The sequence below is a fragment of the Culex quinquefasciatus genome, chromosome 1, assembly GCF_015732765.1.
Source record: "Culex quinquefasciatus strain JHB chromosome 1, VPISU_Cqui_1.0_pri_paternal, whole genome shotgun sequence".
Lineage (NCBI taxonomy): Eukaryota > Metazoa > Arthropoda > Insecta > Diptera > Culicidae > Culex > Culex quinquefasciatus.
Genome location: NC_051861.1, coordinates 68,635,440 through 68,652,170, shown reverse-complemented (window position 1 = coordinate 68,652,170; position 16,731 = coordinate 68,635,440). Strand labels below are relative to the sequence as shown.

Here is a 16,731-nt window from a genome sequence, read left to right as displayed (position 1 = left end):
CTAATACAAAACCATTTGCTTTTGTTTTGTATGAAAACACAGTTTTGCTGTGTTTCAGATTTTATGACATTTAAATTTAAGAATTAGCTAGCTTACTATAATTGTATGGTATACGAACAGTACTCAGATACTGCATCTTCCAGCAAATCTCCTCTGTATTTGGTTTTTGATAAAGAAATGTATCAAATGCTAATAGTAATATTGACTTTAAGGAGAAGAGCAAACAATGGGGTGTTAGATATAGGAGGGCAACAGATAAAACAAATGATAGACGCAGACAAATAGGGAAGGGTCATTGTGGAGGATTTTACACATAAGGATGGTTGGATTTATTCTGGTTTTGTTCTGTGTTCAATTCCGATTTTCAAAATTTCTCGACATGATTCCTGTTCGTACATGTTTCTAACTCAGTATACCCATAATTTATAAACACTTTGAAAAAGAAAACACAGCTTGGATAGGAGATGGAAAGTCAAACATAAATTTATTTTAAAATACTCTTTCCACTATGTGTTCTTTTTTGATCACATGTTGTTCCATTAAATCTAAGGAATGATTGAATTTTCAGTAAATCAATTTAAATTTAAATTTGTAATTAAAATGAATTTAGTAATAATAAAATAACACAAACCAGCTGTTTTCAAATTAATTTTTTTATAGTGTCAATTTATTACTGTAAATATCAACATAAAATACTCAATTTGATTTATGTTGAACAAAATAATTGGGTTTAAACTATAATTGAAATAAATTTAAAACATCATCTATTTAAAAGCGTACTGGTAAAAACTAAGATGAAAAAGAGTAAAAAAGCATTTTGTTTTTTTATTGTTTTACAGGGTTCTTGCCTGTTATCTTATACATTTGGATAAAACAAAATGTACTAATATAAGGATAAACAAAATGTAAAAACCAAATAAGAAAGAGTCAATCAGCTGCGTTATTTTTTCGACACGCAGAAATTTTAATAGTTGTCTAGTGATGAAAATATATTTAACATTAATATTAAAAACCCACGTTACTAGAATGTGAATGAATGTTTTTTCTCTATTAAAATGAACTCGTAATTTTGTTTTCTTTAATCTTTCATAATGAATAATCTGTACCTTTTTCAATAATACGAACTCTTTTTAGTTTTATTTATCCTCATACTGAAACAAACACATGAAAATATGACATAACAAAAAACAAGAACAAACAAGAGACATACAACATTTAACATACACATACACAAAGTTTTTTTATCGATGTACTGTTTTTTTTGCTTAAACTCTATACGTCAATAGACGACGGTGATGAGGATGAGGTGGAAAATAAATTACAGTATGGAAAATACAAAAAAGTTAAAAAAAAATGAAGGCCACTAATATTTGCCAATTGTGAGAAAACTCAAAGTAGATGTTGTATGAGGAAAGGCTAATGCTGTTTAGAAACATATAATGTTCACTAAACGATAAGAATGGATATTCGAATTGCGTTCTAATCGAAAAGAAATTTGAAACCAGAACGACTGCGACTTACCACGATGTGAAAGAGTTCCAGAACTCACTAAACATTACCATAGACAATTGAGAAACGGAGAGCGGAGTTTTGATTAGTTGAAATAATTTGTATGGGTAATGTATTTTAAAACAAGCGTTTTACGGAGGTACTTTAATTGTACCAAAATGCGGTACTGAACTAAAGGGACACACGACAGGACAAAAATGCGAACTTAATAAGTTGAATCTGTGTAGTAAGTCCAACAATTATACAATCTTTTCAATTACCATTTGTAATGGTATTTTCATAATGTAAATATGATTGAAGCAATGGAAGTGGCGCTTCTTAGTGATGTAAAATGTTGAGAGTTATTATTTTAGATTGTATACCTGTGGAATTAGTGTTATCAGGTAGGAAAAAGATTAATCCTGCCAAACAAATTGTGTTTTTTAAATAGATACAATTTTGTATAGTCGTTTTTTAAATTATTTGCCAATTATTATTTAAGCATTGCTGATTTTGAGCATATCTTTTTATATATGATAATCTGATCAATCAAAATTGCTTTAATACTATAATTTTGGCAGGTTTATATTTATTCCTTTTTTTATTTTGGGTCAAAATAAAAACATAATAACAAATAAATCAGACAAACATCGCGATCATTCAGGCACTCATTCATTCCATGAAAACTCATTGAATTTTCTTCATTTGAAAGTAGAGCGTGGTGACATCCATTAGAGTATTATTTGGTATATTGTGTTCTTTTGTTCATAGTTGAAAGATTCCCTTTTTAATTATCAAAACATCATTTAAGAATTGTTACTGCTGTTCGGTTTTGCGTTTCATTAGAGATGCATTTGCCGATACTGATGAAATATATGCAACAATTTGAACAAAACTGAAACAATTTTATTCATTAAAAAAAGTAAAACATAAATTTACAAAAATGGTAGCAACGACTCAGAACTGAATCACTTTATTTTTTATTACTTGATTTTTTACTCCCTTTGTTGGTTACAAATTAAAATAATGAAGCAACTTAAGATAAATCATCATTCAAACAAAAACAAAAATAGAGATTGAATGATGCATTTGAAGATATACATAGACTACCTTTACCGTCACCTGGGGTGAATCGGTATACATGGAGCGAGTTTCGGTTAGACAGACACAGTGCTCAATAAATACTGTCTCTATTCAGATTGTAGCTCCGATTCGCCCCAATTAACCGTAGTTTAATTAATTTTCATGCATTAACCGCCATTCTACGCATAATTGTGCCAGCTTTATGTCCTTTATGTTCCTAATCACCCAAGTTGGAATTTGGCCACTCTTATTCATAATCCTCTTTCTATACACCACGTAAAGAAGATAATACAAACATCAGACTTCGTAAAAAAAACAACATACAATTATACATAGCAGGACAAACACACTTGTTATTGTTTTAAATGAGGTTCGAATAATGTACCTTCATCTGGGGCGAATCGGGACTACAGTCTGAATAGGGACAGCACGTTTTAGAGCAGTTAAATGCATCAAATTTGGAAATGGATGGACACATTTTGTTGCTCTGAATCTGATCTACACGAAACCACTCAAAAATATCAAAATATTAGGCTACTACATTGTTTAAACAGCTGTCCCAATTCACCCCAGATGACGGTATTAGATTTCTTTTTGTGTTTTTCTAAAAGTATACATCAAACTTATCATTAAAACGAAAAAGTCATGGACATGAGACAATTGTGCGTAGAACGGCCGTTTAGGCTGTAGAGTGATTTGATTGATATTTATTTTATGCTTGATGTTTATCTTCAAAAGCATGAAAATCTACAGAACATTGTTGAATTAAAAAATGCTACAAATAGGCATATTGGAATGAATAAAAAAAATGCATATTTAGAATCCACCACTCTAAGTTATTTTAAAACAATTCTTTTGCCCTATATTAAGAAGCTAGTGTTATCGTACGATAAATGTTTTTTTCTGTTATTTTTTCTCGGATGTTTAACAGACATAAAGGATTTAGACGCACACAAGGTAAAACACATTAGACAAACACATACTCCGTGTAGCTGATTTGAAATTGCGGCCAATATGAGATCGTTTATCGATACTCTGAAATACCAGGTTTTTAATTCAAAACCAATTACACGGAGGGATGAGGATTTAAAATGCGGAGGAGTAGGGATATTCTTCTCGTTGTTGAAGTAACAAACGTTAAACAAAACAAGAGGATTGTTTGAAGGATGCTGGACAAATTAATAAAGTATGAGGTTTTTTTTCATTTGTATAATGGAGGTAATCAAGTTGAATGAACGATTTTTAAGTTTTGATTTCAACAGTTTCGAATATTTTTTTCATTAAACTATATGTTGATTTTATCATCAGCTGATTGGTAATAAATTGATGATTTCAGTTCTATTTAGTTAAATACAGAATGACGACAAGATTTAAGGAATTTGTTTTTTTTTTTATTTTTCTAAGGACAACAACAAAGGCTAGACAAGGTAAGGGCAAGTCGTGCACTGTTAAAAAAAAGTTTATAATAAATTTCAATTAATATGAATGTTGTAACTGTAAATCGTACAAAATAAAGTAACGATTTAAGCCACAGGTAATATTTGAAACATACAAAGCTAAACATTAAGATTAGCTTTTTTGTATTTGTTCGTCATTGCATTCTGTAAGTAACATTGTATACCAATTTTCGTTCGTAATACAGGAGTGAATATATAAACAAAAGCTAGTAATAGCCAATTGAAATCATCAGTTACACCCATTATCAATCCTGGCTGACAATATGTTAATCATTTTCTCAAATGCTCGATAAAATATTATGGATTAGTAATATTTCAATCGAATCAATTCGATTGGGTCTACTCACCTTTCGCTGTATTCGTCCATGTGAGCGTAAGATTGCACAGAGTTTTCTTCGATTAAAAATTTGACGCGCTGATAAAAGGATGCAGTAACTGACGGGGGCTGCTTCCTAAGGAGCACCTCGACTGGATCGTTGGAAGCCAAACACATGATGTGTTCAGTACAAATTGGGTGCGTACAACATTCACTGTCAGAACAGTCGGTCATTCCATCTATTTGGAAATTAAAACAGAATGTTGAAAAGATCTTCCATGGTATTGTTACATAACAGTTTTAAAGTAAACGATTACTTTAAATATTATGTAGTAAATGAAGGGTCTCCCACTTACCATTATCGTTATCGGTGTTATCCTTGCAGCTCATCTCCAGCGCAATTGAGCAATCGGTGCCAGCCCAACCTTCAATACAAACGCATCGATATTCTCCGTCCTCCAGAGTGCATTGACCATGACGAGAACAGCCATTCTCGCAGCCCGCTTTGAATTTGAATAAATTAGAGTTGTAAAACAAATTCATTGAATCTTTCTATTTCAAAACATGTAATAATTAAAGTATCACTTACGCAAGGTGCAGTGTCGGCCGTTCCATCCTTGTGAACAAACGCAGGTCCCATTTTTACACTGCCCATGTTCTGCGCACCTACTATCGCAAGTTAGTTGATCACATAGGCTACCAGTCCAGCCAAGATTGCACCGGCATCGTCCTGATTCACAGATCCCGTTTGGACCACATTCTAGGCTGCATACGGCTGATGAAATTTAGGAAAAGTTAGTTAGATTCTAAATAAAACTATGGACACTATGGAAAGTAAAATTCAATTGTGCTTGACAAAAAACTATATCAAAATTTCATTCCTGGAAGATATTATGCCGATATCACTTTCGATATTGCTCAAATCAAAATCAAATTATTCGCTCTACAGCATTGCCTTGGCGTTCTCGATTGCGAGATTCTTACTCGAAACAAGGTGTCCGAAGGCTTGATTGTTAAGACAATTGCAAACCTCTTTTTACATCTAAGCTTCCATCCACCCCGGGATTCGAACTGACGACCTTTGGATTGTGAGTCCAACTGCCTACCAGCGACTCCACCTAGGCAGGACCCAGGAGACGCGACTCCTACACCTGGACTGAGCTATCGACCTAACCTCTAGGTTAGACCGGGACCAACATTTGCTACCCTGTCCGACGGAAGGCGTGATCAGACAAATTTCGTCTCAAAATTTGCCACCGGGACCTTCTGGGATCAAACCCAGACCGGCTAAGTGAGAGGCAACCACGCTTACCCATACACCACGGTCCCGGGTCATATTGCTCGTAAACATTAAAAAACGATATTTCAAGATGCCTTACCTTGAGAACAATCTACACCAGTCCAGTGGCGATCACATACGCACGAACCCGTTTCCAAATCATACGTTCCATGATCAGAGCAGGTCGGAAGACACTGGTATACCTGCTGATCGACGATGCTACAGTCTTCGCCTTGCCATCCAGCTTTACAGTAACATTGACCAGATACACACGTACCGTGGCCTGCGCATGATGGATCAATACAGTCCGCTGTGCGGGGGATAAACACATAAACAGGTTAGTAATACATTTGTAGTGGAACAATCACTCTAGCGTGAGCACAAACAATCAAGGTAATGCAATTGTGTACACACACAAAATCCTATATCAAGTCGGAAACTTACGTTGTTCGCAGAATAGTCCTTTCCAGCCCCGCTCACAGTGGCAGTCTCCCTCTATGCAACGACCGTGATTGGAGCAGGTAGGAAGTTCACACTCAGCCACGGGTATGTCACACTCTGAACCCTTCCACCCTTCTTCGCAGTGACAAACTCCCCCACCGTAGTGGCCGTGTGAAGAGCAGAGCACAGGACATACACCTGTAATGATGATCCCATAAAAAATGCTAATCGTTGTGAAAAGTAAGTAAATTCAACTTACTAATTGAACAGTCTGGTCCTTGATAGCCATCGATACAGTCACATTTACCAAGATAGCAAGAACCTCTCCCGGAACAGTCGTTGGGACAGGTGGTACGGATACCTTCTGCTTCTCCGAAAATAAGTGTAACACTATGCTGCAATAGCTCGTCATTGTAAACCGACAGAAACCATCTTCCAACGTCCAAGTACTGCAGAATGGTTACATTGACGGTCATGGAATCCATGTCGAGCTTTGGCATGGTATTGTCCGACGATCTCTTTGAAATTATGTGTTGGTCCACATCGTCGAGATGCAGATCCGAGAATGCGAATTCATGACTACGTTGAATTTCGAAAGGAGACTGACGAACCAAGTTAGAGTCTTCTTGCAGGGTATTTTCATTTTGTTCTCCACCTATTTGTACCACGGTTTCGTCATTTACCAAACTTCGTTTCCGTCGTAAGCGGTGATCTATTCGACCACCTTTAATGAACTCTACAAAATCGTACTGAGTTATGCTGGGACCAACGTTTCTTCTTCCATACACAGCAAAATTGGCACCCCATGGTAGTGTAAAATTGAACTGGATAAATGCCGGATGTTTGTTCCGGAATTCAGCATTCCAAAACTGGAACGGCGGTATATTAGCGTGATGAAGCTCGTTAAAACCCTTGAGCTCCACAATTGCTGGCCATTTTTGTGCAGCTAGAGACGATATTAGCTGATCTTGACCTTGTTGTTGCTGCTGCAGCTGTTGATCCTGGTAGTTCAACTGAGATAAGCTATTGTGCACGTTGCCGTAGTGGTTGGCTGTCGTAAAGCTGTTGTGATCTACGGTGCTCATCAAAAGGGATTCCTCAGTTGGCAATAGTGTAGAGCCACCATTACTACCTGCTGTGCCTGCAACTGACCCCAAATTGCTGGTAGAACTTGCCGTAACTTGATCCTGGGAGTTTGACTTTACATCTTGCACTAGGATACAATTCGTGGAATCCATATTTGGCTTCATTGAACTTGTTGCTATAAAGAAGAAGAGACAAATACAATAAGTTAAAACATTTCCACAAAGTAAATTCTTTGATATCGTATGATTGCTTTTGTTATTGCACACTTTGCACCAAATTCTCCACCCTTGCATATCATAACTGCACACCAAATATTTGCACACTTGAAATACTACCCCTTCTCCCCCCGCTCGCCTATAGTGGTGCGTGTCTCGACTGAGCTTTGTTGCTCGCAGAAAAATAAAGGATATTTGAATCAACAAAACGTTTTGTTGATTTGAAAATCATTTTTTTTGTTGAATCAACGCTAAACGTCAAAGCAGCTTTTTCAAAACAACAAAAGACTTTTGTTGAATCGAAAAAATCAAGGTTTTTTTCAACGCAAAATCGGCGTTGATTATATTCAACAAAAATTTTGTTGATTCAAACCTCGTACAGGCTGATTCTACAAAACTTTTTCTGCGTGTGCTTACGAACACTTTAGAACAGTTTCAAACTAGGGTGTGTGTCTTAGACAGTTTTTTCTGCTGTAGTTTGAGGTGTGCACTTTTGTATAAAGTGACATAACATAAAAACAGTTTATTTTTACATATACTTTCAGAAAAACACATAAAATATGATACTTTGTTCGGAAACTCATTGAAACCAACATCAAGTCTGTTTGTCCTATCGTTGTACTTCTACGCATAATTGTCCCACCAAGTATTTTCTTTCACATAATCATCCGTTTACGAAGTGTTGTGTCTTGTTTACCTGTTGTTTAGCAAGAGAATTGCAAATAAGAGTGATAAACTGCTAATTGAGGTGATCAGGGACTTACAGGGTGTATGGGGATCCACGGGACAATTATGCGTAGAAACACAAAAAAAACTGCCGAAGAATTGGTTCTCTTTCAAGTACAAATATATACATTAATAAAACTACTAATTAGTATAAACATAAGCGTTATAAAGTAAAAAAATAAAATCAAATGTATTCAAATCGTTGTTAGTCGATTGTTGATGACATAATACATAGCACAAGAAAAAGCCCTTCAAAGAAATACCAAGGAGTCAACGTTGCCATCGGCATCTTAGGATCCCAAGTTTATATACATGTGAATGTCGTTAGGTTTTTACGAGCGTTATTTTTATTTCTTTTCCGTTGATCTACACGGCAAGTGTTTCCTTGAGAAGTATATATTTTTATTACAATTTGCTTTTGCTTTGTTGGATTGGCCCTTTTCCCACAACAAATTTTATTTGCGAATATTATATTTGCACTGCTGGTTAATACATTTCCCGAACATGGGTAAATGACAAGGGAAATGCGTAATAATACCTTTCTCTGGTATCAATACCAAATTTTGGTATTCCTGAACCCTTTCAAATTAGTCTTAAAGGATTATGCAAGAGCAAAATGTGGTATCATACCAATTTTAGGGTATTGTTTTGATATTGCAAAATTTCAGAATTTGTCAATGGCCGACCGAATACCACATTTTGGTATTCTTTTGGTATAACAATATTTTATCAAATTCCTCTGAAACTATGGGAAAATTTGACCAGTTTTGACAAAATAATTAATTTTGCGCTAAAATGATGTCTCAAAGCGAATGCTTTTATTAACAAACGGAAATTTCAAACTTGATTTTAAACATTTTTGATATACCCCCTAAAGAAATGACTTGAAATTGAAGAAAATTTTCTATGTCAGGATGCCACATTTTGCACCCAAACGGCGTTCGCATGATTGTGATGCATGGCGGCATGAAAGTATATCAGAATCTGCATGAAAACTGTCCTCATGCATTTTTTGCTATATAGGGGTATGACATGTTTGCCCGTTACGGACAATTATCGACATTACCGACGGCTTTTTGGTTGTATTTCACAAAAAACCCTTATCAGAACGAGAATTGTACCACAAACTTTTAGGTTATTGATCCGACACGCTACCACCGCGCCATGGTCGCTTGATGAAATGTGAGTGAAAGAGCACCAACATACTCTTCTCTTTGGAGTGTTGCTTGGAAACGGGCCAGCATTATATGTGTTGGTGAGAACTGCAGATCGCTGAAATGTGTATACGCGGGCAAAAATGATCTACGGGCTTGCTGCAAAAAATGTTATAAAATGTGACATTTTCTGCAGCAAATCCACTGTTGCAGATTTTGAGATATATTTTTCCTTTGGGTGTGGTATTATTTTTGTATTAAAGTGTGTCATCAAATTCCTCTGAAACTGAGCAGTTCTCTAGGATTTCGGTCATTCTATTTTTTTTTGTATTTTTTAATCGACTGAAACTTTTTTGGTGGCTTCGGTATGCCCAAAGAAGCCATTTTGCATCATTAGTTTGTCCATATAATTTTCCATACAAATTTGGCAGCTGTCCATACAAAATGATGTTGGAAAATTCAAAAATCTGTATATTTTGAAGGAATTTTTGATCGATTTGGTGTCTTCGGCAAAGTTGTAGGTATGGATACGGACTACACTGGAAAAAAATGACACACGGAAAAAAAATTTGGTGATTTTTTATTTAACTTTTTATCACTAAAACTTGATTTGCAAAAAACACTATTTTTAATTTTTTTTTATTTTTTGATATGTTTTAGAGGACATAAAATGCCAGAAATTTCCAGGTTGTGCAAAAAACCTTTGAGTGAATTTTTTAATCAATGCTGATTTTTTCAAAAATTCGAAATATTGGTCGCAAAAATTTTTCAACTTCATTTTTCGATTTAAAATCAAATTTGCAATCGAAAAGTACTTTAGTAAAATTTTGATAAAGTGCTCCGTTTTCAAGTTAAATCCATATTTAGGTGACTTTTTTGAAAATAGTCGCAGTTTTTCATTTTTTTAAATTAGTGCACAAGTTTGCACACTTTTGGAAAAAATATTTTTGAAAAGCTGAGAAAATTCTCTATATTTTGCTTCTTCGGACTTTGTTGATACGATCTTTAGTTGCTGAGATATTGCAATGCAAAGGTTTAAAAACAGGAAAATTGATGTTTTCTAAGTCTCACCCAAACAGCCCACCATTTTTAAATGTCGATATGTCAGCAAATAATAGTCCGATTTTCAATGTTAATATATGAAACATTTGTGAAATTTTTCGATCTTTTCAAAAACAATATTATCAAAATTTTTATACCAAGACTTACATTTCAAAAGGGCGTAATATTAAATGTTTTGCCCTTTTGAAATGTTAGTCTTGGTTTAAATTTTTTGAAAATATTGTTTTCGAAAATATCGGAAAATTTTACAAATGTTTCATACATTAACATTGAAAATCGGACCATCAGTTGCTGAGATATCGACATTAGAAAATGGTGGGTTGTTTGGGTGAGACTTAGAAAACATCAATTTTCGAATCTATGACATTTCCCCGAAACCCATATTACTGAAGGGACATTTCCCCGAATGCCACTTCCCCGAAAAGACACTTCCCCTAATAGTCATTTCCCCGAATTCCATTTACCCGAATTTCCCATTTCCCCTAATCGTCCACATCCCCGAATGCCATTTTCCCGAATGGGCCACAATCCCGAATGCCACTTACCCGATTAGTCATATCCCTGAATAGTCATTTCCCTGAATGCCATTTCCCCGAACGCGGTCAAGCGGAAATGCCCGGTGCCCCGGAGCGCGCGCGTTCGGGGAAATGGCATTTTAAAAGAAAAAAAATGATGACAATTTTTATCGCATCAAAAAACATATTTAAAGGTTCGCATTGGCCTTGAATAATCAATTTTCTTTTTGGCTTCATTCAGAACAGAAGTAGCATTTTAGGTGGGATTCAATACAAATTCAAATACAATGAATATTGTTACAGACCTTTTTTTATACATATATTCTCAAAACAAATACTTTTTTCTTATAGACATGATAATAATAATGCAATAGCAGTTTTGTTATTTTTTATGATTCAAAAAACGTAGTAGGGTAGAGTAGTCATCAATGAGACACGGGGAACAATGATAAAATGGCTCTCACAAGTCGTAGTGTCAACCAATCAGGCTCATATTTGGGGGAAAGGTTTGTCTACTGGATACACGTCTGCCATAATAGTGGCTTTGGTTATAGACGCTCCCTTGACAAGTTATTCATAAATGTTTGATTCTGGGGTGTAAAAGTAAATTATGAACAAAAAATATTTTTTCGCTTGTAGGCTGCCATTTACACCAAAACTAATATTTCTTCAAATTTCTTTCGACGTTCCATAGGCATTAAGTTGGGCTACAATGTCCTTTCATTAGATTTGGCCAAAATTTAGAATACACCCAGAATCCAGGACTTTCTCATTGTTCCCCACTCATTTCAGCCCATGGGTAACAATGAGACACTTTGATTTTTCTTCAATAAACTTTTCAAAATCGATGGAAATCTTTCAAAACATGAATCAAAAGTGATTTTTGGAATATTTATAGAGTTTAAACTTCATTTATCCAAAAATACAAAGTTATTTGGTACTAATATATGGATTTTACAAAATTTTAATACTTTTTAGTATAACTTTTGTTAATAAAAGTTTCATGTTGGCAAAATTTCTCTAAAATGTTCAAGGCAAGTCACCTGCAATGGAACAATACAAAAACATGATGTTTTGGTAGAAAAATGTTGATTTTCGTAGAGTGTCTCATTGTTCCCCAGCTGTCTCATTGTTCCTGCCAAGTGCGTCTACAATGAGACAGTTGAATAACTCTGGCTGTAGACGTCAGATCGATCTCATATTTTGATCAATGTTAGAACACATTAAAAGAAAGATAATGCAACTAAAAGCTCATTAAAAAATGCTGATGAAAAAAATAGAAAAATCGTTGAAAGTTGAAAACCAAAAGTGTCTCATTGATGACTACCCTACCCTACAGAACCCCGTACACATTGATCATTTTATTGCTGGATTGGGATTTGGCGAAAAGTATAATCAACAAAAACTTTAAATAAAATTTGAACCAGCCTTATGTACCTATTTGTCCGATTTTTGGGTTCTTTGACAAAATTCGAAAAAAGACAAATTTCCTTGCAAATTTCTCAAAAACAATATCTAATTATGCGGTTTAATACAAATGTTAATTGAACAAAAAAAATCTAGTACAGTCCAGACTTGATTATCCGAAGGCTTCGGAAAAATTTCACTTCGGATAATCGAATCACGAAAAAAAAATTGTTATGCCTATTTTTTATTGTCGAGCGTATGTCCCCTAAACTACGTTAAAGTGATTTAGAACTTTTAAACCCAAGCCCAATATGGCGGTGTTGAAATATTGAAAAAAAAAGCATTTTATTATTTAATAGGCAATCAACTATTCAAATTTTACTAAAATGGGGTCGCAGAACTCAAATTTGATGTTTAAAACAAGAAAAAGAAGAAAAAAAAACGAAATCATTCATTCCACGGCCCTTCTTGGCATAAAACCTTCTACTTGACAGCTCGTTCCAAGGGGACCATAGTTGATCCATCGAAAAAATGTTGTCTTGTCAATAACTTTTTATTTGCATAAAAATGAAAAAAAAGTCATCAGAAATGGTTTTTAATTATGTTTTTTTACCGTTGATCATAAAAATTGACAAAGAGCTTTACTACCCAATTTACAACATTTAATCAACAGCATACCCAAAAAGCTGTTTGTTCGGTAAAATTGAGAAAGAAAATAACTGTTAGTCATGGAAAAGACTTTAGCGAAAATGATGATTAGGGGATATGAAAATTTAAATTTAAATAAACGGCAATTGGCGTAAGTGTCACTTCGGGGAAATGGCATTCGGGAAAATGGCCGATGAGGGGAAATAATATTCGGGGATATAGCCGATTAGGGGAAATGATATTCGGGGAAATGGCATTCGGGGATGTAGCTGATTAGGGGAAGTGGTATTCGGGGATGTGGCCATTTAGGGGAAATGATTTTCGGAGAAATGGCATTCGGGGAAATGAGCTAGACCCCAATTTTCCTGTTTTTAAACCTTTGCATTGCAATATCTCAGCAACTAAAGATCGTATCAACAAAGTCCGAAGAAGCAAAATATAGAATTTTCTCAGCTTTTCAAAAATATTTTTTCCAAAAGTGTGCAAACATGTGCACTAATTTAAAAAAAATGAAAAACTGCGACTATTTTCGAAAAAGTCACCAAAATATGGATTTAACTTGAAAACGGTGCACTTTATCAAAATTTTACTAAAGTACTTTTCGATTGCAAATTTGATTTTACATCGAAAAATGAAGTTGAAAAATTTTTGCGACCAATATTTCGAATTTTTGAAAAAAAACAGTATTGATTAAAAAATTCATAACTCGCTCAAAGATTTTTTGCACAACCTGGAAATTTCTGAAAAGTTGGCATTTTATGTCCTCTAAAACATATCAAAAAATAAAAAAAAAATAAAAATAATGTTTTTTTGAAAATCAAGTTTTAGTGATAAAAAGTTAAATAAAATGAAACTAATGACTTTGGTCAGTTATCAAGGACGGCTAGCTCAGTCCTTTCCAGGACAAAAGACCATCAACTCAAAGGTAGTCGTAGACCAAAGCTACTGACTACTCATCACTCAGGGTCGGCACGAACTACTAGGCGGATTCAGGTAAATACGGAAGGAAATAAAAATCACGGAACCACACTTTTCTAAATAAAACGTGTAATTATGTATTTCGTGTATTTGTGTGTGGGGGTGTTAGTGTAAAGCACTTCTGGAACCAACGTACCGATCTGCTGCAGGTGATCCTCCTGACTCCTCTACGAAGGCCGGTCACAGGAGCGTCCTCGACTGTGCCGCCGGAACTCCAAGGGGGTTCGTTGCATCAAATGACGGTTGATGGCTGGTGCCGCTGAACCGGAACTCTTGAGCTGCTGGGCTGGGTTACGCAGAGGTAGGCCAAGCGGGCGTTGCTGGTCCTACTTACGTCAGACGTCTTCCCTCAGTGGCGTATTCGGTGGACCCGGCACCTGGCCGATCTGGTCCCACCGAGAGAAATCTCCTTGGTGGTTATGGCGCCCCGCGCCAGAGATGCTGATGGTCCTATTACTGTTAGGTGCAGGCAACGGCTCCTCCGCGCTTATAGGCCTGGACCGACCGAAACCCGTACGTCGTCGAGTCGAGCGGACTGGTGACTTCCGCCAAGCACTTCCACTTCCGGAAGGCCAAGGTGTGAACAGCACAAAGAACGGCACTGTCACTTGTCGACCTCGACTGATCGCACGGACGTCTGTCCAGAAAAGAGGCCGATCCTTCGAATCGGCTGGCAAAGTAGACTTCTCCCTCCTAACCTTTTCCAGAGGGAAAATCCACCATTTTCCAGACCCACCCATTTTTGATGCAGTCTCGACGCAGCGCTGTCGAGCCTGTCTTATTGGCAGCGGTACGCAAATCCCTCCGCTGCTATTGTAGGGTGTAGTGTTGTATGATGGGGAATTATATTGAAAAGTCGTTCAAGAACTGTGACCAACGGTTACACTATCCACCACCCCGGTGAAAAAAATGTGAAAGCACGACGAGGTTTCGCATTTTTTTACATTAATGCTTTCCATAACCGCCGTCGACTTCTACTAGATTCGTGGGGGTGGACAAATAAACCTACAATTCTCAGGTACACTATCTTTAAGACGCGCGAGATCATGAACCTCCACAAAAACATCCCAAAATACATTATAAACAATCAAAACATTACTGCATGCGACAAATTAAAATAATAAATTAACGAAAAAACATTGATAATAAATTAAAACAAAACTTTAAAATCATCCCGAAATATGGGGTAGACAACTCTATTCTAATGTTGGCCAACATAACAAATTCTACAATATTTACATTTTTAGATCACATTCGATCCGTGAGGGGTGATTCAACAAAAAGTTGACCCCTGCAGCAAACTGTCTCTGCAGTTGACAGAAGCTAAAACGTCACCGACGTGTCATGCAACCGAACTGTCAAAGCATGTTTACAAATGCTTGATTATCAGTTCGATCGGCATGTTTTATTATATCCGCGCGAGTGTTTCGGCGTGTTTATGCGGTTTTTTGGACAAAATTTACGGTAAGTACCATGGTATTGGTGAACTAATCTTGACGAAGAACATCTTCGTTCAATTTCATTCAATTTTTCAGCTCATTCAAGGCTGTGGCGGGTGATGTTTTGCTGCCAGTTCGCAGTCTTCGCGCGGAAGACTGGACTGCAGAAAAATCCCCTGAAATCCCGGGATTGACCGTGTTCTCCATCTTGGCGAAGCAAGAGGAAACAGGTAAGCTAGTGTACACATTAAAAATCGATTTTAAAACGATCACAGCGGATCGTAAATTAGCGGTGATTTAGAAGATCGTAACCACTTTTCCTTTTCAGGTTTGGCACTTTGGCCGTCGGTCAGCCCCCTCACTGCCGCTCTACGGACTCGGCGCTCGGACGAAGGACATTACAGATGACTCCTTCGTCGTCCACCGAACCGCCAGCGCAGCTATGGACTGCCAACATAGAAGGTATGCTTTCAAACATAAGCGACACCAACTACTTATGCTCTCTTTACGACTGGGAACTTAATCCATCAGTCTTCGAGCAACACTTGCACAATTTCACAACATAAAAATAAATAAATTTTCACAGCACATAACATTCATAGTACGGTTTTAATTCATTTATTTCATTTTCTTTCATTTTTGCAGGTATTCATTGCCAACAAACTTCTTCCGCGGATGTGCGCCGGGTCATCTGGTTGGACCAGCAGGATGTTCCGAGGGTAAAGAGATCATCCCTCACCAACACCTGTGGCCAATCAACCATCAGTCGACGACACCACCTAGAATTAGAATGTGGCGAATGTTACCTGGGAAAACTTAAATAAACTTTTTCAGGAAACTCCACGATTTCCATCAGCGGGAAATCCGGATCTTTCTCCAGCAAGTCCGAAATCAACTTCTGGGTTTCCACAAGATTCGGGTCAGACTCATCCGACACCTTTCCGTTCATCATTTTCCTGAATAATTTCCTAATTTTCTTAAATTCCTTTCTCAGTTCCTTGTTGGGTTTCGTAGGTTCAAATTTCGTAATTTCTGTGGGTTCTTTTTCCTCTTCCTTTTTATGTTTCGATTTATGTTTGACTTCCGACGAGTTCTGGGGTTTGGGTTGACTCTTCGGAGAACTTTCGCAGTCCGAATCCAACAACCTCCGAGAATCGTCTTCAGTACGTTTCCGAATTCTCGTGCCGCCGATCCTCCTAGAGGACGTGCGAACACAAAAGGTCACCGCCTTGGGACGGGTTTTCCTCCCTCGGGATTTGTACCCGGAATCCAAACTGGACTGGTCAGGTTCCGCAGTCGCAGCACTCGGAACCACCAACTTTTCGGTGTGTTGCCGTTCTGCGACTGGGTCTGCGGCAGTTTCAGCCGGAGTGTGCCGAGAGGACACGGCCTCTAGCACCGAGTTCAACTCCCGCCGGAACGTCTGCATGACCCGGT

General features: G+C 36.8%; 1 protein-coding gene across 11 annotated transcripts in view; it reads right to left on the bottom strand.

Annotated features, from left to right (window-relative positions):
* LOC6044003 (teneurin-a) overlaps window positions 1-16,731 on the bottom strand; it is a 318,915-nt gene that overhangs the window by 109,659 nt on the left and 192,525 nt on the right. For 8 of the 11 annotated variants that reach the window (XM_038249800.1, XM_038249802.1, XM_038249809.1 and 5 more), the window contains 7 exons: window positions 6,324-7,325; window positions 6,068-6,262; window positions 5,724-5,933; window positions 4,934-5,119; window positions 4,701-4,847; window positions 4,376-4,583; window positions 1,522-1,548 (listed from right to left, as the gene is read on the bottom strand). In XM_038249800.1, the coding sequence (XP_038105728.1) occupies window positions 1,522-1,548; window positions 4,376-4,583; window positions 4,701-4,847; window positions 4,934-5,119; window positions 5,724-5,933; window positions 6,068-6,262; window positions 6,324-7,325 (1,975 nt within the window). The remainder of the gene's footprint in view (window positions 1-1,521; window positions 1,549-4,375; window positions 4,584-4,700; window positions 4,848-4,933; window positions 5,120-5,723; window positions 5,934-6,067; window positions 6,263-6,323; window positions 7,326-16,731) is intronic. The other 3 variants (XM_038249801.1, XM_001861546.2, XM_038249810.1) reach the window with 1 other exon arrangement.